The sequence below is a fragment of the Tachypleus tridentatus genome, chromosome 9 (assembly GCF_004210375.1).
Source record: "Tachypleus tridentatus isolate NWPU-2018 chromosome 9, ASM421037v1, whole genome shotgun sequence".
Taxonomy (NCBI): Eukaryota; Metazoa; Arthropoda; class Merostomata; order Xiphosura; family Limulidae; genus Tachypleus; species Tachypleus tridentatus.
This window is the reverse complement of record NC_134833.1, coordinates 132,327,117-132,350,432: the sequence shown is the minus strand read 5'-3', so window position 1 is coordinate 132,350,432 and position 23,316 is coordinate 132,327,117. Positions and strand designations below refer to the sequence as shown.

Genomic DNA, 23,316 nt, shown 5'->3' with positions numbered 1-23,316 from the left:
ATGAAAAGCTTTTGCAACCTTTCGAAAACACGTGAATCGTGTTCATACAATAATTTTTCTAAGTGTTCTTTTGTTTACATTTTAAAATAGATTTTGGTTTGTTTGTTTCTTTCAGTACAACGTTACGAAACAGGCTATCTACGCTCTGTCAACTACGGGAAATCGAACTCCGGATTATAGCGTTGTAAGTCAGTAAACTTACCGCTGAACCTCTGCGGGGGTTAACACAATGAACGTTTATAACAATCAGTGATTATATATATTTTATGTTTTTATAACGTTATTTAATCCCTGAAGAGCGACTCGTTCTGAGTATTGTATTACATAGATCAGTGGTTCCTAAACTGTGGGCCACAGAAATGTATTGTGTAGGGGAAGAGGCGTAGCAACTACACGGTAATGTTAAGGTTATCGGTATGTAAGCATTAGATAGGCGAGGAGCATCAGTCAGAACACGGAATGTTCTGGAGGCACTAAGAAAAATTGGGAACCTCTAACAAAGGCCACATAAGACACATTGAACTGTTAGATATTTACATACTTTTTACTTGTTTCTTTCCAGACACATATGGAGAGAGAGGAGAGAAAAAAATATTAATACTAAACAATTGAGTGAAACAAAATCAAAAGGAAGGACTTAGTTAAAAAGAGTAAATCTAAATCTCTGACTATTTATAATTTGTTATTAAAAAAACAAGCCCAACATATATATATATATATGTTTGTGTTCAAAAGTGTTAATAGTAGAAAATCTATAAAGGAAAATGTTTCTGTGCTTTATATTTTATCATTTTGAAACAATCCAAATCTTTAGTTGGTAATAATGTTTGGATTCAGGTACTTTATATATAGTTTATAGGCCAGGTGGTCAGGGCGCTCGACTCGTAATCCGAGCATCGCGAGTTCGAGTCCACGTCATATCAAACGTGCTCGCCCTTTCAGCCCTGGAGCATTATAATGCGACAGTGAATCCCATTATTCGTTGGTAAAAGAGTAGCCCAAGAGTTGTCGGTGGGTGGTGATGACTAGCTGCCTTCTCTCTAGTCATACACTACAAAATCAGGGACGGCTAACGCAGATAGCCCTCGTGTAGCTTTGCGAAATTCAAACCAAACCAAATCAATCTTTATAAGTAAATGTACTTTTAAATCTGTTGAAAATTGTTTAACATTGTTAATAGTTTGTACGCATGGTCGATCTTCAATAATGTCCACAAAGTATTTTAACATACGTGTGAATGTTTTGTGCTCTTCCTTTTTCTACCTGTGATTCATGTTGTAAATCTTTACTCTTCTGAAATGTAACGACGTTATAGCTTGGAGCTGGCTTAAAGAAACCAAGTTAGTGTATGGAGGTTAAGTTGCAGGTTGAAACTTAATACTGTCATTGAAGAAATCATTTCTTTATATTACGAGGTGTTCGAAACGCCTGGAACCATAGCCACTTTAACGAATTTTAAAGAACGTGTTTCGCGGGTTGTCCTTGTAATTCGAAACAAGTACGGATCAACAGCAGGATTAACTCCACTTTACCATGCTTAAGCAGCGCCATAATCAGTTACGTATCTGAACTTAAGAAAACTTGTAAATCACCTATGGTTCCGGACTTTTCGGACACCACATATATTGGCATTTTACCTAGACTTTAAAATTTTCAAAGTTCAGAGTTTTGGGAAAGTTTCTTTATCTCAGTATTCAAAATTTGTCCACAGAGACAGCCTCGTTAGATATTGTACCAAACACACTTAGTTTTTTATGAACTTGCTTAAAATCTTTGTTGTAACGAGACGTTACTATATTGCAGTACTGGCCAGTGAGGTAATACTTTGAAGTTTCAATATCTTATATTATCAACAAAATTTCGTTTACAAAAGAAAGAAATAGTTTAAGATTGTGAAATGTAAATGAACCTGTGTTGTATTCAGGCCCGCTATTCAAGATTGTGAAATATCTATGAATTTGTGTTGTATTCAGGCCTGCTGATATCTAGCAGTAAGCTCCTGCACAACACACATGCAGGACTGTTAAATGAAGAAGAAATAAAACACGGACAGGAAACAAAAAGAAGCAAAACAAAAGTTTAGATTGAAACAATAAAAAAAATTATTTAAAAACTGTGATGCTTCTGTATCACGTGACTGTTGAGTTGAGGGGAATTGGCAGCCAGCTATAAGAGACAAAAATCAGGAGACAGAACTTTTTATTTCCTTGGCAGTATTTAGGCTCAGATAACTAAATGAAGGGTGATCAGAGGTCGATCGATTCTTTTTTCCCACTCGTTGTGTGGGTCAACATCGCGTCAAAGAAAAACTATAAAAATTACAAAACTCAATATTCACAAGTGTCACGTTCAACAGATTCCCGTTTATTACTCATTTATGTTGACATACAAAAGCTTTATGACAAACTTCCGAACAGATCGTAGTACATTTATTTCCAGAAAAAGCTACGTAAAAATGAGTAACCGCGCATACTGGATCGCTATATTATACATAATGGAAATGTGCGCAAATACCTCTCATATTTAAATATGTTTTATAAGTATAGCATTCAGCCACCTACAGCTAGACTTACCTACTATTTATGTAATAGATACATTATGTATTAAAGAGAACATATATATATTAATACATATAAAATATGCTATAAAATAAACTACACTCGAGTATATGGAACTAATACAACAAAGTGTATATCAATGCAAATAATGAACGTCGAACATGAATGGAGATGTCCCCGAAAAGGGTGTGTAGAATATTTAGTAACGTTTAAATGGTATCAACATGTGTGATGTTCACTATTTCATGAGTGCAACAAAACATCCGTTCAGATACGGATGAAGTCGCCATCGCTCAAGACGTCCATACAGACACATATAGTGTGCTCGCTACTTTGGGACTTAAGAACAAGTGTTACAGCATGTAATATTTGCTCCTGTTTACGACAGTTATACTTTCGGTTAACAAGAATGTTATATCGACACAGCTTTTTCTATAAACTTTTATTTTCGTGGATTCTCACCTGTCACAAAACGTTGCACTTTGGGTTACGAGCTTGTTGTAGGTCTTTTTCTGAACGGTCCTGGTTCCCAGTTGATTCATTTTCGTTAGTTTTTTAATACCATTAAGAATAAGGTATATCCTCGTTTTGGAAATTTTAAATCTCATATTTGAACACATTTTTATTATCTGAGTGCATGCATATCTTGCCTCGAAAGGCATTATAGTACTTACAACACACAAAAAATGTCAAAATGTAGTTATGATACATACTATATCGTCGCAATTTTATACCATGAGTGGCTGTCATGCGACATGCTGGAGTGTATATTCAAATGCAATTGCTCTCAACCATCTGTATTAATCTTGCTGTTTAATTTTCTTATTATTTGAGTAATTATTAAACTTGCTACGACAAATTTTGTTTTGTTTAACGGATCATGTTATTATTATGAAATAAGGTCAAACTACACTTTTAACTTTTCCAAATTATATATATATATATATCCTATCCACGATGAAAATTTTAATTTTTTTGTATCTTTCTTCTGTGTTAATGAAAGTAGAACTTTTGCACGTTTTTCACACAATATTGTTTTTGTATCACACATTGCAGCTTCTCGGTTTTGTCTCAGTAGTAAACAGCCCCGGCATGGCCGGGTGGTCAGGTCACTCGACTCGTAATCCGAGGGTCGCGGGTTCGAGTCCCCGTCACATTAAATATGGTCGCCCTTTCAGCCATGGCGGCGTTATACTGCGACAGTGAATCCCATTATCCGTTGGTAAAAGAGTAGCCCAAAAGTTGGCGATGGGTGGTGATGACTAGCTGCCTTCCCTCTTGTCTTACACTGCTAAATTAGAGACGGCTAGCGAAGATAGCCCTCATGTACCTTTGTGCGAAATTAAAAAACAAACAAGTAAGACTTAACACATAGACACCAAGTGACAAACCCCATAGACTAAAGTAAACAGATTTGGGAATTGGCCTTGCTCTTGATTTTATAGGAGGGCCTGGCATGGCCTAGCGCGTTAGGGCGTGCGTTTCGTAATCTGAGGGTCGCGGGTTCGCGCCCGAGTCGCACCCTCCAAGCCGTGGAGGCGTTATAATGTGACGGTCAATCCCACTATTCGTTGGTAAAAGAGTAGCCCAAGAGTTGGCGGTGGGTGGTGATGACTAGCTGCCTTCCCTCTAGTCTTACACTGCTAAATTAGGGACGGCTAGCACAGATAGCCCTCGAGTTGCTTTGTGCGAAATTAAAAAACAAACAAGTAAGACTTAACACATAGACACCAAGTGACAAACCCCATAGACTAAAGTAAACAGATTTGGGAATTGGCCTTGCTCTTGATTTTATAGGAGGGCCTGGCATGGCCTAGCGCGTTAGGGCGTGCGTTTCGTAATCTGAGGGTCGCGGGTTCGCGCCCGAGTCGCGCCAAACATGCTTGCCCTCCAAGCCGTGGAGGCGTTATAATGTGACGGTCAATCCCACTATTCGTTGGTAAAAGAGTAGCCCAAGAGTTGGCGGTGGGTGGTGATGACTAGCTGCCTTCCCTCTAGTCTTACACTGCTAAATTAGGGACGGCTAGCACAGATAGCCCTCGAGTTGCTTTGTGCGAAATTCCAAAACAAACAAACAAATTTTATAGGAGTTAATGGTAAAAAAACAAACAAACCAAAGTTAGGGGTTTTGACCTACTATTCTGCACTTAGACTAATCCAGGTAAGACTTTACAGAAAATAGAGTATAATGTATCAGCTTTCATAAACTGAAAAATATATAATTAAGTATGATACATTTCTTTTTATTTTAACAGGGCCAAAGTTAAAAATAATTTGTAATGTATGTAACAAGGAGCTCTGGACATAGAGACATTATTTACTTAGATAAACTTCACAATGGTTTGTTCGTTTTGATTTTCGTAAGATATGAAGTTCCATTTACTGTGTCAAAAAATAGATTTTCTGTGACTATAAAATTACTTTCAAAGTTTTTGTAACTGGGAATACATGTATTCGCGTATAAACTATCATATGTATCAAAAGGTTAGAATTTAGTACGCTCTAATACAACTTTCTCACAAAGAAGTCTCAAGTTGATACTGTGTTAAGTGACTGTACATCAGGAATACATGTGTTGCAGTTAAGACCCCCCCCCCCAACTGCCTGGAAGACAATTCTCTGTTGAATTCTACTGTATTTTTAGGATTTTTTTATCAAATGAAGTGGATAAGGGAGGGTGATATAATGCATGCCCTTTCAAATATTAGCCTTTCTATTTTAACTTGTATTTTATAGCCTCGTTCCAATAGTGGAATTAATCTTCAGTGTTAATCTTATTGTATAAAAGAGATAGGTTTTATTATTATGTAATAGCTTATATTTTGTCAGTCACTGTGGATTAATTTTTGCTCTCTATTGACAAAAAATGCTTATTTTTTCAACAGAAGGGTAACGTTTTTGGTTTTTTTCACGAAAAAATAAATTTGGTATTCTAAGTTCTCCTTACTTATCAGATACCCTTCATATTAAGTTTAGAATTCTGACATGCATTGTTTTGGCACTTTCGAAAATAACACCAAACTAACTCAAACGTGTGAAGCCATTTTCCGCCTTCTACCTCAATCTTTAAGCTCCTTTAAAGGTATGAACATTTTAAAATCCAACGAGTCTCGTAATCTGATTGCAATGGCGTTTTCCTCAGCTCCATATTTCTATCGGATTAAGGGTTACAAAAATGAACATTGTCAGTAGGCTGCGAAGCGGACCTGAATGTCAAGTTTCATTTCTTTGTTTTTTTTTTTGTGTGTGTTTACGAATTTTACTCGATAGAAATAAAAAAAATTATACATGAGAAAGTTTTACAAATCGAAAGTATTTCGAGATAAATCTCATTTCATAATTTTATGGATACCGTCCAAATTCCGCCCACGTCTAAATAAAACTTCGTTCCATTTCTACGTAGATTTCAAGATTGAAAGTTTCCCAATACTTATTCAAACATACGTACACCCAGCGATTGTAATGCACTTTAACCTACCTACGTAGATGTGATAACTATATAGGTACTTACGAGCAAGTAAGTACAAGTGTATGACTGTGTACTTAGTTATTTAACTATGTCAACATACTCTATACAGTGACCTCAAATAACTGGTGTGTAAGGTACAAACCATAATATAGTATTTATATCAGTCCTGTTTTATTATTATTCTATACTTCAGTTTTTAATACATTTGACATGGATGGCTACTTTTTTGATTTGTGACTTTAATAGTGCAACAATTCTCTGTGCTATTGCGAATGTTTTACTTCAACATTTTCAAATCGAATTTAACAAATTAGCGTGCAAATTATGACTCTTTTCGAATTTAAAAACTGTGGGTAATACCCAGCGAATGGGTGTTAATGTCTGATGCTTAAAAACACTTCCAATCAAACCTAGCCGTGATCCAAACAAATAATCTTAGTTGTTTAGCTGATTGTTATGTTTGTTATTTATTATCTTAGTAAAAAAAAACAGTTAAAATATAAATAAAAAAAAACGTTTTCGCATTTTATGAAACGACATCTAAACAATTTTCATATATTTTGTTGGAATCTGGTGTTTTTAATTTTTTTCGAATACGTAACAGTCACACAAAAACACGACTGAATGTTAAATTATTGCGTTGCTCAACGCAAAAGAAAAAAGAGTGTTCACACATGTGAAATAAAGAAATATTTATAAGATATTATGAATAACGATCGTTGTGGTTAAGGCTGCTTTATCAAATATTTTGACAGAAGACAAGTTACGTTCTTTTACAAGTATCTGTATAAATAATAATGGTGGACAATTTTGCAATTGTATGTATATAACTGTACTCAACAGGAAAACCACGGGTACACCTGAGTGATAACTAAGTTTTAGCTACGGCTGGGTCTTCCGGTGGAAACAGAAGAAACGGATACACACATCGGGTTAATTATAACTGTTATCCTTATTCAACGGTTATGTCGTGATAGGGGTTAACGTATAGGTTACATTGCATAATTTTGTGAATGTCTGAGACTTAAGTGTTTCACTGATTTGACGCTTAGTATTTACAGCGTTTCTTTTTTTTTTTTAAATGTATTTAATAGCGGATTTCAAAGGAAATATTCATCAGCTTCTTGTTTACGATAAGAACCTAACAGTTCCAATAATAGAGTCATTTTGGCACTGTTCTGAAAATTCAGATGTCTGATTTGCTTAATGCAATTCATTATTTTACATTTATCTTTATTTGAAAATCTGACAGAACAATGACCAATTTTCCCATTTATATATGTAATTATGGTGTCCTGAATCACTTTGATTTTTGTAATTGAGGTTTTCCTTGTATATTTTGACGAAAACAAGTTTTTGTTCCTCTTTAAGGGGCATTTTTAATAGCTGTTTTTTTCCTCCATTACAATCGTGTTATTTAAAAAATACTGAATGCAGCGTAGAGTCGTTGTTTTAAAATAATGTTTACACGCCACTCTAACTTTCCGGTGTTATGTCGTATGAAAGCAGTGCTTTTCCTACGTTATAATGCAGAATTCTACCATATTCTGCCAAGGAAAAAAATACATTCAATCGCATATGTTAAACAACCGATAAGAAACATGGATTTCTTTGTTTTTGTAGCATAACTACTCTAGGGCTATCTGCGCTAGGCGTTCCTAATTTAACAGTGTAAGACTGGAGGGATGGTTTTGAATTTCACACAAAACTACTCCAGGGCTATCTGCGCTAGCCATCCCTAATTTAGCAGTGTAAAACTAGAGGAAAGGCAGCTAGCTATTCATCACCACCCACCGCCAACTCTTGGGCTACTCTTTTACCAACGAATAGTGGGATTGATTGTAGCATTATAATGACTCTACGGCTGAAAGGGCGAGCATGTTTGGTGTGACGGGGATTTGAACCCGCGACCCTCGGATTACGAGTGGAGTGCCTTAACCACCTGGGCATACCGGGCCTGAGAAACATGGAATACGCGGTCAAGGTAAGGAATACTTCCGGTTGGACACAGTAAAACGTTGGTAAGAGTATGTTTAAAATAATATCACTGCTTATGATTACGTGCAACGGTTTTTTATAGTTATGAATCAGTTGCACTTCATATTATGCTCATTTCAACATAAGTTATTTAAAGTAAGAAACTTCAATTTCATGAAAGTCGTCGATACATCAGGAAGAAGTAATAGCAGTTTGTTTTACCTTTTAAACACATGTGTATAAATAAATTTGAATAATAAATAACCTGACAAGGAAATAAAGGGATGAATTATGTAACAGATTAACTTGGAATTCTGAAAAGCAAAAAAGTAATTTCTTATAATTTTTTTACACTACGGGTAATTATAATTTATTAATATTGTCTTATTGATGGCTTTAAAGTGGTTTTTCCCAAATTCTCAGGTGTGACAAACCAAATAGTTGCAGAAGTGAACTAAAAATAATAAAAGTTAATATATGTCCATTTTGTTGTTCTTAATTAGTTATATTACTTCTCATGTAAGCCTGTCATGGCCAAGTGGTTAAGGAACCTGACTCGAAGTCTGAGGATCGCTGGTTCGAATTCCTGTTACACCAAACAAACTCCACACTTTCAGTCAGGGGATTATATGTCATGGTCAATCCCACTATTCGTTTGATAAAAAAGTAGTCCAAGAGTTGGCGGTAATTAATGATGATTAGCTGCCTTCCCTCTAGTCTTATATTGCTAAATTAGGGACGACTAGAGCAGATAGCCCCCGTGTAGCGTTGTGTGAAATTAAACAAACATAAACAAACTTCGCAAGAAATGTTTTTAGTAAAGTTTTTATGTTTTTTTTTTTTTGGATTTCGCGCAAAGCTACACGAGGGCTATCTGCGCTAGTCGTCCCTAATTTAGCAGTGTAAGACTAGAGGGAAGGGAGCTAGTCATCACCACTCACCGCCAACTCTTGGGCTGCTCTATTACTAACGAATAGGGGGATTGACCGTCACATTATAACGCCCCCACGGCTGAAAGGGCGGGCATGTTTGGTGCGACGGGGATTCGAACTTGCGACCCTCAGAGTGTTTATTTAGATACAGTAGTGGAGTGGTTTATTTAGATATAGTAGTGGGTGGTTTTAGATAAATAGTGGAGTGGTTTATTTAGATACAGTAGTGGAGTGTTTTATTTAGATACAATAGTGGGTAGTTTTAGATACAATAGTGGAGCGTTTTATTTAGATACAGTAGTGGGTGGTTTTAGATACAATAGTGAAGTGATTTATTTAGATACAGTAGTGGGTGGTTTTAGATACAATAGTGGAGCGTTTTATTTAGATACAGTAGTGGGTGGTTTTAGATACAATAGTGGAGTGATTTATTTAGATACAGTAGTGGGTGGTTTTAGATAAATAGTGGAGTGGTTTATTTAGATATTGTAGTGGGTGGTTTTAGATAAATAGTGGAGTGGTATATTTAGATACAGTAGTGGAGTGTTTTATTTAGATACAATAGTGGAGCGTTTTATTTAGATACAGTAGTGGGTGGTTTTAGATACAGTAGTGGGTGGTTTTAGATACAATAGTGGAGTGGTTTTTTTTAGATACAATAGTGGAGCGTTTTGTTTAGATACAGTAGTGGGTGGTTTTAGATACAATAGTGGAGTGGTTTATTTAGATATAGTAGTGGAGTGTTTTATTTAGATACAGTATTTCACATGTGAACTCTATATTCTCATTTCTGGACCTTGCACTCTCGACTTCCCGCTTTTTCCCTTATTTTGTAACTAAGTCTGACGACTTTAGCCTCTGAAGCCACGTGGCAGCATATGGTACCAAAGTTTTACTAAATTTTTGGGAGCCAACGCACCAACCACAGCGTTGTAACCGATGATGTTATAATGTATGTGTTGAGTGTTTATGTTCTACTTCTCACGTTATAACGTATTGCAGAGTTTCGAGAAAAGTTAGCTCTTCTTTTATATTACGTTGAATCTTTCGTCTTGTTAACGTTTACGAACATTTTGATGCGCATGTTCAAAGCTTGTATCACGGTCGAGTACGCGTTTTTCTTGCTGTTTTCGCGTGTTTTAACAATAAAATCACACAACACTAGCGCAAAACAGTGCAAAGTAGCGATGAAAAAAGACAAAATTGGATGAAACCGGTGTTTGCTGTGGTGTAAATATTTTATTAACGACTTTTTAAAAAGCCTCTATGGTCGAAGCCTTTTTTTTGTCGTTTTTGTAATTTGCTCGTTTGCTATGGCTCACGTGACACATTAGAGATTTCTTAGTTCGTTTGCTATGGCTCACGTGACACTTTAGAGATTTCTTAGTTCGTTTGCTATGGCTCACGTGACACTTTAGAGATTTCTTAGTTCGTTTGCTATGGCTCACGTGACACTTTACAGATTTCTTTCTGTGTTGTATTTAATTTTATCGTCTGTCTCAATTTTCTTTGAAAAATAATTTGTGAAAGTTCTATTTGAGTCCTTTAAAACGAAAAAGCGAATCATCAAAAGCCCTTTTTATATTTTTAATAGAAAACGAAGTCCACTTTTTATACCAGGAAATGGTTACGCCCGATATTTCCCGTGTTATGCGTATCCCGGGCGAAGGTGTAATGAGGAAATATTGATGTATATAAAGATTGTTGCCTAATGTTAAGCGTCTTTTTTTATTTACTTATTTATTAAGGATAGCATGGAGCTTCGTCACTTAGTTCTAAAAGTAAAATTCAGCAGAGCACATTTGACGTATTTCCTTTTCCGGTCCAAGAACTGTAAAACAATAAGAATAATAATGAAATAAAATACAACTTGGTATAGGTTGTGGGTTACGCGTTTTTGGCTCTGTTTGTTCTAAAGCGTAATTTAGTTTGACCTAGCTCGATACGTTGGTTAAAAAAAACAAACGCTCATAACACTATGTAACACAAATTTTGCTCCTGGATAGTATGTGTTATTTGTTAATTGCTTATGTTGTAAAAGTACAGAAAATGGCCATTATTCCCTTCAAAGTTTGCTTTTGTGACCTGGATAATGAAATTTAGAAATTAACCTATTTTCTATGTAAAAACGGGCAAATTTGCATATTTTCATTTACATAAGGTCTGAATAAAACAACATATGAATCAAGGTTTACATGTATTTATACTAAAGTTATACAAAAATGAACATAAATGTTTAGAAGTCAGTAGTTTTCCGAGATTTGCGACTGTAACGTAAAACACTTTCACGTATCAGGCCCCAAATATAGTCTCCCATCATGTTTTCGTTATACGCTCCCAGGTCACAAAAGCAAAGTTTGAAGAGAAAAATGGATCTTTTCCATTTACTTTAGGCATAAGCAATTGGTAAATAACACTTTCTGCCCAGGAACAAGAAAAAGTAAACATTTTGTTACACAGTGTAATGGTTCACGTTTTCATTCAGGTGTCAAAGCAATTTTCTGTTGAATCGTTATATAACGTGGTGGATGTCATTCAAAATGTTAATACATTAGAACCTAAGGAAAGCATATTTGTGATCACGACGCTTACAGAAATTACCAGTTGTGGAAGAACATTGATACAGATAGAATGATTGTAAGCGGTTTCGAGCCGGCTGCTGTAAAAGTGGTTAACAAAACTCCTGTATTTGGTTACACAAGAATTAGCAATAAGCAATGTTTAATAGCTAGCAAACTTCCCCTGTAGTCTACCAGTTCAGATTTACAGGTAACGAGTTTTGGTTGAAAAATGTAAAACAAACACAAACGTTTCTACCACGTTTACGTTCAAGTACGAATCCACGTGTAATTGTAACTGTTAAAACTCATTTAATTACATAAACGAACAGTGACGTAGTCTTCTGTTCTGTAATGATGAAACGTAACGCCTAAACAACAAAACGTTCTGAGAAGCAGTGAATCAGTAAGTTTTCTTCCATTGCCAGTGCAAATATAACCATCAAAATCATATCAGCTCTGTTAACTATAATATTCTGCAACAAGCGATTTCACTTTAGAGTACATGTTTGGTTGTTTTCTTTTTAGTATCAAAACACTGACAGAAAAATATTATATCGATTAATCCTAAAAGAGGGTAGAGGTTCTACGGTATTACCCCTTTTTAACACGTTTGGTTTAAATTTCGCGCAAAGCTACACGAGGACACATATTAAGATTTTTCCTTCAATGTTTTTAAATAAAGTGTTGGGCTTGATTTGTTTTGTTTTGAATTTCACGAAAGCTGCTCGAGGACTGTCTGCGCTAGCCGTCCCTAATTTAGTAGTGTAAGACTAGAGGGAAGGCAACTAGTCATCACCACCCACCGCCAACACTTGTTCTACTCTTTTACCAGCGAACAGTGGGATTGGCCGCCACATTATAACGCCCCCACGGCTGAGGGGGCAAGCATGTTTGGTGTGACGGGAATTCGAACCCGCGACCCTCAGATTACGAGTCGAACACCTTAACCCACCTGACCATGCCGGGCGCTTCTTAATACGTGAAGCAGAAGTAAGCCTAATATGTACGTTATAAGTACGAATACAATATAATCATTAATTGTACTCATTCACTTCTTCGTGTTATTAAAAAATAAGAATATAAATAAATGCACTTGAAAAGAAACTGAGAAGTCAAAGAGAGGAGGGGAAGAAAAATGAATGGATAAATAGTTTTTCTCGTTAAAAAAACAAACCACACCGCACAATATGTAAATAATAAAGATGGTGGCTGCACATTGTTTTTATTTGTTTGTTTTTGTTGAATTCCGTGCAAAGTTACTCGAGGGCTATCGACACTAGCTCCTCCTAACTTTGAAGTGATAAACTAGAAGGAATGCGTCCAGTTTACACCAATCTTTCTCTTAACCAACAAATCAATTGACCATCAAGTTGTGACCTGCTAAAAGGGATGAGCTTCTTTAGGATACTATCAACACATTTTGTGTTCATCAAATGTGAAAGGAATAAAGCATAACGTTTTGACTAGGGCACAAACCCGAGATCTCCAAATGTACCTTTCCTTCCTCATTTGTTCTTCTGGTATCTACTCAAAAGTTTCAAAGGATATGTAAAGATTAGGAAGTAATATAATGAAACACTTTAACACTTTAATGCGATAAAACACTTTAACCCACGGTAAAAATTTCAAGGTCAAACAGTTTTTCTAACATCCATAACAACTGTAAATAAAAACAACAATTTAAAGTAAATATAAAAAGTAAAACAAAACTTGTAGATTATAACCATAATACCTGGTATTCATCATTCAGCAGACGATGATAAACAGTCTTGTTTTTACCTCTGTAGAAGAATACTGTAGCCTCATTTTTCTTTGCTTCATGTCGGGACGAGCAGATAGTTCTTATGTAGCTTCGCTCAAGATTTGAAACCTACCACACTTCGTTATGCTATACTCCCGAAACTCTTATAAATATTTTACGCGCAAAAGTATTTTTAAAGTATGACTGTTTTTGTTGTTGTTGTTGTTTTTTTGTAAAGTTGTGCCTTCCGCCAGAGAAGTTATCAAAAACAAAGAGCGTTTGCTAGTTGTCTCAGTTAGTTAAAATGCATCTCAGAAAGGCTGGTATGGGTATTAAAACTTTTATTAATAAAGCAGAGAACAACGTTTCAACCTTCTTAGGTCATCTTCAGGTTAAGAAAGAGAGAATTTGCGAACCGGCATACCAGACGTCCTGATATACATTTTTACTTCAAATTGGTTTCTCTTCATCACGAGTTAGTTAAAACATTTTCATAATGCTTATAAAATATATTTATGTAAATAATTTGTGTGAAACTGTTAGTTTGTGATAATTCTGCAAAACTCTGTTTTTAAATATTCGATAGAAATGAGTTGTTGGTCAGAAAACTTCCTAAAGAATGGCGAAAAATATTTTCCACCTCCCATAGTTAGTGAACTATATTAAAGCAACCAAGTTTCAAGGACTTTCAGATATAAGTAAACTCTTGTGTCTTGTGACGTTGCTGCACGTTCTTACTTCGCGCTCTCCCGGTAGTTAAAAAAACAACAACACACACACAAAAAAAAAAAACACGTTGTACAGGGACTGCTGGCCTAGTGCTGTTACAACAGTTGTCGGAGAAAGTCGGTGGTGCAGACTTCATGTAAGATTGCTTCTGTGGAATGGCTTTTCCGAGCTGTCAAAAAGAATAAGACGTTTCATTACATTCTTTTGCAGTCTACATCTATCTATCTATCACGCGCGCGCGCACGCACACCTCCTGCAAGTCTTCAAGAAAATTTCTTCTTTAAATTCTGTCTGTAACAACTGCTTACAGTAAATTGAAACAGAATTATTAAAGATGGAATTATACCATTAAAAAAGTGGAGAACACTAAAGTTGGTATTGAAACTGACAGAAATATATGTTTTTCTTTTGTCCATGAGATGTCAGAAGTCGCTGTTTCACTTTAATTTCTGCCATATATACTTTTTCACATATTTTGATATTAGTTTCTGATGGCAAATATTTCACGACTGTCTTACAGCATTTTGCAGTGAAATTAATTCTCCGAAACATGGTCTGATTCGAACGTTATTACAGACGCAAAAACAAAATGAAACGTTGAGTGTTTCCTTTAGGGATTTATTCAATAAAAAATCCATTAAAATTATGCCTGATTACATCCAAAACTGTCTCGTTTAAAATATAAAATATATCAAAAACTAACTTTGACATACATCTATTTGTCTATGTAATTAACTGTTTACAAAAAATATTTTCATCACCACATGAAGATACTTTGTTATATTTATATAGTAGAGTAACAGCTAATTAAAGTATCATGATACGGTTAACAGTTCATAGAAGGCTCAACGTTTAAAGTTATACCACCGATTCTAAATATAATTTAGATGTGTTTTCAGAGAATGGTAATTACTTTTAAGCTGTATATTTTTACATTATTTAAAAGTATACACTTTACAAAAGGCTTGGAAAAAAGCCTAAAGTACGAAAAACTTTAACGACGCCACATGTCAAAAACTATCGAATAATATACTGAGAATTCCCCCCTCTAAAAAAAACATATCTAAGCAATTATAGAGACCATGGTAGGTGAACCGTTTCTACTCTAAGGGTCCCCCGCTTGTAAAGCAGTAAAACTACGGATTTACAACACTAAAAGTATGGGCTCGATTCCCCTCAGCAGACTCAGCAGATAGCACCATGTGGCTTTGCTATGATAAAACACACACACACACACTTTTCTAAGGAAAATGGTAATACAAAGTCGACAAAACGTCCGTAGTTTCTCACTTGAACTGGAAACTGTTGTATTCGGTCAATTCTCGCTATATAACTGGGTTAGTCATTTGACAAGTAAATGGTAGTGTTAGTACAAGGTAATAAATCATAGTTTCTAGACAATTGCTACTCGTCGCTCGAGCACGCTTGATAATACGAATGAATTAGGAACGTGAATGTTAATAGCTGTATTAAAAACAACAGGCCAACTACTGGTATGTCAGTTAGTGTGGTATAAGTTCAAACTGGTGTAATAGAAGTGACATTTATTTCCTTAAAAAAGAAAAAAAAGTGATTTATTTTACGCCAGTTTATTTTGTTTAAGGACAAAGCTGTACAATGGTTTGCCTACTTCGTGCCACGTGCTGCACAGATCGAATCTTGGATTTTAGCTTACAAACCCGCAAGTTTAGCGCTATACTTTAAGGAGAGCCTTTTATTTATGCACAGATTTGTAAAACTGTACTTACTACTTGTGAACAACCGTTAAAAAAAATCCTAAAATATGACTTACAGATATTAGTTATTTGGTTTTAAGATTTTTTTTCCATTTGTTTCCAGGTGGGTTTGGTTTGTTTTGAATTTCGCGCAAAGCTACACGAGGGCTATCTGCGTTAAGCCGTCCCTAATTTTGTTGTGTTAGACTGGAGGGAACGCGGCTAGTCATCACCACCGACCGCTAACTCTTAGGCTACTCTTTTACCAACGAATAGTGGGGTTGACTGTCTCATATAACGCTCCCACGGCTGAATGGCGATCATGTTTTATATAATAGGGATTCGAACTCACGACCCTCGGATTAGGAGTCGAGTGCTTTAACCACCTGGTTATGTCGGACTGAACAAATAGTGGAATTTATCTTTTGCTCTTACCCATTGTCCGATAGCAATCTTTTATTTTCCATTTATCGTTGTTTTGGGACGCTCTTTCTTTGCTACATATGTAACACCCGTTCAACGTAGTCTCGGCTACGTTCATGTGTTTTTTTAACATGACTGTCGTCACATACTTAAACATTTCAGTATCGACTTTTCACATATGACTGACCCTGATACAGGGTGTCCAAGGTGTCTGTAACCTTAGGTGATTTAGTTTTTTTAACTTCTGAACTTGGTTGAATGACACTTTCCTAGGACCATTAGACAGGCAGACGTGTTTCTCACGAATGGTCCTCAAGACTTCACTATGATTGATTTAATTTTCTGGGGTCTGCTCAAGGTACGTGCGTACACAGAGAAGATTAAAAGACACCGAGCATCTGAAACAATTAATTTGCTACTAGTGTAGTACTAGTGACATGAATATGCTTTGCAGTGTTCAAAGATAATTTAAATAGAGTCTCCAAACTTGTTTTGAATTAGAAGAACAGCATGTGGAACACATTCTGTAAAATTAGATAAAGTGCCTATGGTTCCACACTTTCCTTTCACCTTTAGGTTGGAACTTGTGTGGTAATCCAACTTTTGCGTTTCTCGTGGCTGGATTAAATCCTGGACCTTTTGTACCCCAGACAAGGATAGTACCAAGTGAGCTAAAGGGTGACCCATAGCTATCGTTTTTAGGACTTTTCAAGAACTCGAACAGCCACACAGTCATTCGGGAGTGGGCTTTTAATATACACCAGGTTTTACTGCAAACGCCATATATTAGTTTTCAATTATTCATTCAGTATTTCCACACTTGTTGCTATATGTTGTGTTAAATCATTATACTGTGTATTGAACATATCTTCATAGCTATAAGTCACTCAACGTTTGAAATGAAGCCCATCCTGTTGTTAGAGTTGCATTACTAGTTGTTGATTAAAGCTAATTACAGCGAGTTTTATCAGCCCTACACGTTAAGTTATTGAAAAATGTTACAAAGGTTATATACATTCAGTTTGAACATAAAAAAGAAAAACAAAAACTACTGACTAATTATTATAATACTTGTATGCTATGGATTAACCCAAATAATAAAAAAAAAGTTATATGTTTTGTTAATTAAATATCCAACCTGATAGACATTCTGCAAACCAAGTGGTGCTTGCTTTTATAGGGATAGAGCATTTATATAAAATAGTTTATGATATTTTGATTGTAAAGTTTAGCATCATGACCAAGCGTAAGATCTAACGTTTAGTAATAAACAGTTGCTAATCTGTGTTTCATTACATCAAAATCTAAAAATAACACTAAAAATTCAGGCAAAGCTAATTTATAAAGTAAGTTGAATGTTTTAAGAAAGGCAAGTCAGTGTTCAGAGGTCTTTCAAAGTTTAGGTTTCATTTCGCCGAAATCTCTTCATCTACAGAAGACCTTTAAATCAACATATTTATAATTTTTGTTCTTAAAAAACAACAACAAATTGTTTAAAAACAAATGCTTTAGTTTGTTTGTTTTTAATTTGGTTCCAGGAATAGTACAAATGTTATTGAATAAAAGTGTCGCCTTCGTTACGACTCATTGTTTGTTTTTTTTTCATTTCCATAGGGTTGCTTTTGAATGCATAGGTTTGCCAGTGGAGAGATAAAAAGTTGCAGTCATGGTAACTACTCGTTTTGCATTTGGAAAGGTGTTAGAAGTGTGTAACTCTACCTAGCGCATTCCACTTCTTGCTCTCCGCAGAATATCCGTTCAGTGACAACCTTGAAAAGTTCGCTGGCAGGACAAAAAAAAAAAAAAAAAAGAAATTGTTAATCGCTTCAGGTTTCAAGTTCAATAAAATAACTCGAGGTAAGGCGGGAATCTCTACGATTTGTGCATTTTGGTGAAACAAAACAAACAACAAATCATGTGCCTGTTATACCATCACTAACTTAGTCAGATTTATAAAAATCTGGAAAAACTATCGAAGCTGTAATAATATTATTTCTGTTTTTCGTTTAAAATGCTTGAGAGTTCTCCCAAACAACATAGCAGACGTGAAACAGGGTCTCTTTTAACCACAACAACAAGCGTTGAACATGTAGCAAAAGAAAAACTGTTGGAAAATGATGCACCCATTGATCTTAGTAAGAAGTCCGCTTCTCCTACATGGAAGAACAAAGACACGCAAGGATCTTCAGAAAAAACCAACTGCCAAAAAAGTATTGAAAATGACTGGATCGAAAAATGGCAGAAAATTGCAGGTGGTGTGATTCCTCCGATGTTTTCCTCCTATCTTCGTTTTGCCGAAGATTCACCAAGAACCCACTGTACAACATTAAATAATTCTGATAAATTATCCCATGATTCTAGAAGTGCTTCATTTCTTTTTCCCGTGGGGACACTAAATTCCTGTCCCTTGGTTTGTGATCCTTTTGGAAATACTTTTGTTTTGGCAGTTCATCCAGATGAAGAACATATTGTTCCTGTGCCCATTGGTAGTCCTTTAAGTAATGGAATAAAACTTCCTCAAACCAATCTCAGTGATGCAATACCTGTAAGTGACAAAGTTTTGTCAAAATACTTAGAAAATACTTCTGATGAAAAGGTTGATCAAAGCAGCAAGAGGAGTAAACTTAAAAGGTTTTCCAGATCATCTAATGATGATGATGATGATGAATCAGAACAGGAAGAAAACACATGTCCTGAGAAAAATGACCAAAGAGAGAAACTAAAAGGTAAAGACATTCAATTGGGATGTAACGAATCTAAGGATAAGAGTTTTTTATATTCTAAAGAGAAGTGTTATGCAACGAGAGAAGTGTCTCAAGAATGCTGTGATGTGGTCGAAGATTTACGAGTGTCTAAGGATACGAACCGTCTCGAATACCTTGCAGGAGTAAAACCGCAGTTAAAAAATTCTCATTTCTTTGGGAATTTGAAGAATTCTGTCAGCTGCTCTGTTCTCTCTGAGAAAAGTCCTGGAGTTGATCATTTTTGGCGTGAACGCTCCAGAACCAACTCTGAAAGTACTGCATTTCGTAAGCATCCTTTCAGAAGTGTTGTTGAAGATGTAGAAGACAAGAATGTAAATAGTAACCAAACGTTAAAAAGAAAAGCATCTAAATCGGAAAGCGAGTTTGATCACTTAAATCTAAAGAGGCATAAAATAACCCTAAAAAAATCCAAATCGGTGGATATGAATTCAATAGACTCAAAGAGAAATGATCAAAATTTGTTTGCAATAGACTTAGAACATTACAAATCAAAAGCTTATTTTCCACTAATGCGTTCATTTTCTTCCGCTCAAAGCTTGGCTACTGTTAGTATTGACGCGTCTGAATCTCGAAACCAAGAGAAAACGTTCTTTCAGCAACTTCGTCACATTTATCCTCTCTCTTTTCCATGGAACATCTATGAGTACTATAGTAAACTCATACAAACGTGTCAAGACTCGGATGTATTTACACAGCTGGCAGCTAGAAATATCAGAACGTCAGATGTCGCTGTTAAGACACCTTCCCCTAAATCCTCTCCAAGCTTTGACAAAACTGCTTCTCATGAAAACAACAGAATCGTAAATGACAGCCAAAGCGACACTTTGAGTGTAAATGTAAAAAAGCGAGTACCTCGAACACTAACTGGTAAGCACGTGCGATATGGAACTGGTGCAAGTCTTTCCACCTTACAAACTCTCCGTGAAAAAATCCATGAGCGACAAAAAGCCAAAGAACATACGGTGCTGAATGAGAAATTGTTTTCCTCTGAAAGTAACAAGAAGAAATCAAACACCAAGCAGCCAATAAAGAGTGACCGTAGTTCTAAAACTAAGACCAAAAAACTGGAAAATATGAACCTTATATAAGTTTTTTTAATATTTTGATACCCCTTTGCATTCCATTTCAACATCAAACTAACGAACAATTTCTAAAGGGCTGGACAAAAAAATGTGTCGATTTTCCGTTTTTTACAAGTAGTGTGTCATAGATTTTATATAATTATAAGGAATTTTATAGATTGTTAGTATTGTGTCACCTAACGTCTATAACGTAATAGATATTTTTTATAGATGTGTTATTTCTACTCTAAATATAAACACTGGGCTTCCGTGATGGCGTTATCTAATGGGTATTTCATATGATGCTTCTGTAAAATAAGCTTTATTATTGGTTTACAGATAACACATGAAATTCTACCAACTTATATAAGCTATCCACAGTCTCAAGTTCCGAGTTAAAGTAATATGTAATGTTAACAGCTTTTGATAAATATTTATATAACTTGTCTAAGATTTCAGTAGTGTAACCATTGGACTTTAACTCGTTTTTGCGAATAAATCAAAATTACTCCAATGTTAAGGTAGAATCACCCAACGTTTGTGGGTAGGTAATAGTCACCCAATTTTGAGATTGTTCGACTCAATGGTGAATAGAGGCAAAAAGATGCCCCATGTTGAGATGAATCACCCAGTGATGAGGTTAATCAACCCTACGTTTGAGTGGAGCTAGCATTCACCCAGTGATAAGGTTAATCAACCCTACGTTTGGGTGAAGTTAGCACTCACCAAGTGATGAGGTTAATCAACCCTACGTTTGAGTGGAGCTAGCACTCACCCAATGATAAGGTTAATCAACCCTACGTTTGGGTGAAGTTAGCACTCACCGAGTGATGAGGTTAATCAACCCTACGTTTGAGTGGAGCTAGCATTCACCCAATGATGAGGTTAATCAACCCTACGTTTGAGTGGAGCTAGCACTCGCCCAGTGATGAGGTTAATTACTCTAACGTCAACAACAACACCCGAGTGACTTCCGTATAAATTTACTTTTAGAATTAATATACATATATATATATAATATACGCATCACAGTAATTATTTTTAAGAGTGTCAATTGTTCAAACTTTGGTAGGTCTTTAGAAAACTTATTACATTTATAAAGTTTAGTTCATTTTATAAACTGTATTATTTGTAGCCAGTGGTTAAGTTGTGGTCTTAAGGTAGAACTACTTTTTTTGATCCACTTTGACATTCCAAACAGAAGACTAGAAACGCTATTGGCTTGAATCCTCAAAAACGAAAAATTCCGTTCTGACCCGTACCGACTTAATTTAACGTGTTTAATACGTAATTGTTTTGTTCTTGTTGTTGTTTTTTTCCGGTAGGGGGAAACTTAAAAACTACGATGAAAGCTGAAATTTTGATGCGCTTGGACTCTTCAAACAAAGAGTGACAATAATTCATGCAAATTATAAGATTACGTCAATAATGGATTGTTTTATTATAATTTATCTCTGGATAAACGTTAGTTTTAGTCCTAACTTATTAATAGAAAAATTATGTGAAATACATTCATACTTTTTGGCTTTTAAATAAAATACGTCAAATGTTTTAACGGTGCTCAAGATAATTAGAGAATTATAATTTTTTAAACGAATTATCGTTTTCTACAGGTTGTAACAAATTCCTTTTCTTCACTGTTTACTTTATTTAAAATATAAATGTGAAAAAAAATCAGTTTTTAGTCTATCAGGATAACTTTTCATCGTGTTTTACTTTCCACTATTTCTTTCCGAGGTTTATTGCATTTCAATATCAGTAAATCACTTTGAATGAATATCCTGGTCTGTATTCATTTAATGAACTTCACTGTATTTATACTGTTGCTGATTAAGCACGTTATCATAAATTACTAACTCATCCGAAACATTCCAAGACGGGACTCGAACCTATGATTTAACAGCACCACTTTACGAACACGGATCTGAGCTACACTTTATGGGTTTAAGCATGTGGGGTTTCTTGCCTTATTTTATGGTTCGTGTTTTCGTTTTATGTTGTTTTACACGAGTCCCCTCATGTTGTTGTTTTCTTCTACGCAAACTAATTTTCATTGTATACTGTAAGTGGAAATGTCTCAGCAACATAATTTTCCACAAGGTATTTTTTACTAGCTGAATATTTCTGATTTCCAGACGCATAGATTATTTCAAAATTCTTGATTTGGGTTCTAACTTTCTTCACCGATTTCTGAAATTAATGAAATGAAAAGATTTTGTTTGTTGTTAAGCACAAAGCTACACAATGGGTATCGAACCTTCGTTTTTAGCCTTAGACTTAACCCTGAGAAGACTTAAGGGTGGGTTAACTTTAACATTGTCCTATTATTGAATATCAACAGGCACTACATATTACATAGGTACATGTGTTTGTTTGTTTATTTTTTATTTGTCCAAGAAATACCTTAAATATCGTTATTGTCACTTTGGGTGAAATTGTTTAAGGACAAGCTAGGAGCGCAATCTGAGGGTCGCAAGTTCGAATCCCCGTCGCATCCCTTTAAACCGTGGGAGAGTTATAATGTGATAGTCCATCCCACTATTCGTTGGTAAAAGAGTAGACCAAAAGTTGGCATTGGGTGCTGACGAGTAGCTGCTTTTCCTCTTGTTTTTCACTGCTAAATTAGGGACGTTTAGCGCAGATAGCCTTTGTGTAGCTTTGCGCAAAATTCAGAACAAACTTTTTATTTTAAAGTCTGTTTTAATTCGTCATATTAGTCACGAAAGTTCCCTTAAGAGATATTAAAATTATATTGATTTAAGAACTGCTGATGTAAAGTGGTAGTTTTAACTTTCTGTACGTGTTTTCCTTCTTTTTTTTTGGGGGGGGTATTTTTGCGATTTTTCAGTGTGTATTTCTTTTTAAAGGTATCTGCCATTGTCATCGTAACGTATTTAAAATTCCATTTCATTTATTCGTTATTTTTAATACTTAAATTGTATTTAAGGTTTTTACCTTTTGGTCATTCCACCTGTATTTGAATGTACATCGAATCATGTTAAGGATACTTTGCCTTGACCTTATGGTTTTGTTTATATATACAAACATACATGCCTTGTGTCATTTATACTTGAATAAAAATTACAGAGTTATTCGGTAACCAATGTGTTTAACTCGCTTATTTTTCATTATTATATTTATGTTGTAATTTTTCTTACCTGTGGGAACCACAGATGAAAATATAATATACAACCTTAACCGCCAAGACCAGCTTGTTGGTTTTCCAGTCCTGAATGATGGCTAAGAATAATCTAAGTGAAAATAAATAATAATGGTAATAATAAATAATATTGTTCCATTTTTCTTTATCTTAATTATGACTTTCTAATGAATCGTGTATACATTGCTAAAAATTATATTTCGCTAACTTAATCTAGTTCACACC

General features: G+C 35.3%; 1 protein-coding gene across 5 annotated transcripts in view; it reads left to right on the top strand.

The window, feature by feature from the left end:
* The window catches only part of LOC143226404 (uncharacterized), a 63,496-nt gene extending 40,465 nt beyond the window's left edge, over positions 1 to 23,031 (top strand). For 4 of the 5 annotated variants that reach the window (XM_076457332.1, XM_076457330.1, XM_076457331.1 and 1 more), the window contains one exon: positions 17,720 to 23,031. In XM_076457332.1, coding sequence (XP_076313447.1) covers positions 18,117 to 19,958 — 1,842 coding nt within the window. In that variant the 5' untranslated portion in view covers positions 17,720 to 18,116 and the 3' untranslated portion in view covers positions 19,959 to 23,031. Of the gene's footprint in view, positions 1 to 7,510; positions 8,012 to 17,719 lie in introns of those variants that run through there. The other variant, XM_076457334.1, reaches the window with a different exon arrangement.
* Positions 23,032 to 23,316: the final 285 nt, after the last annotated feature.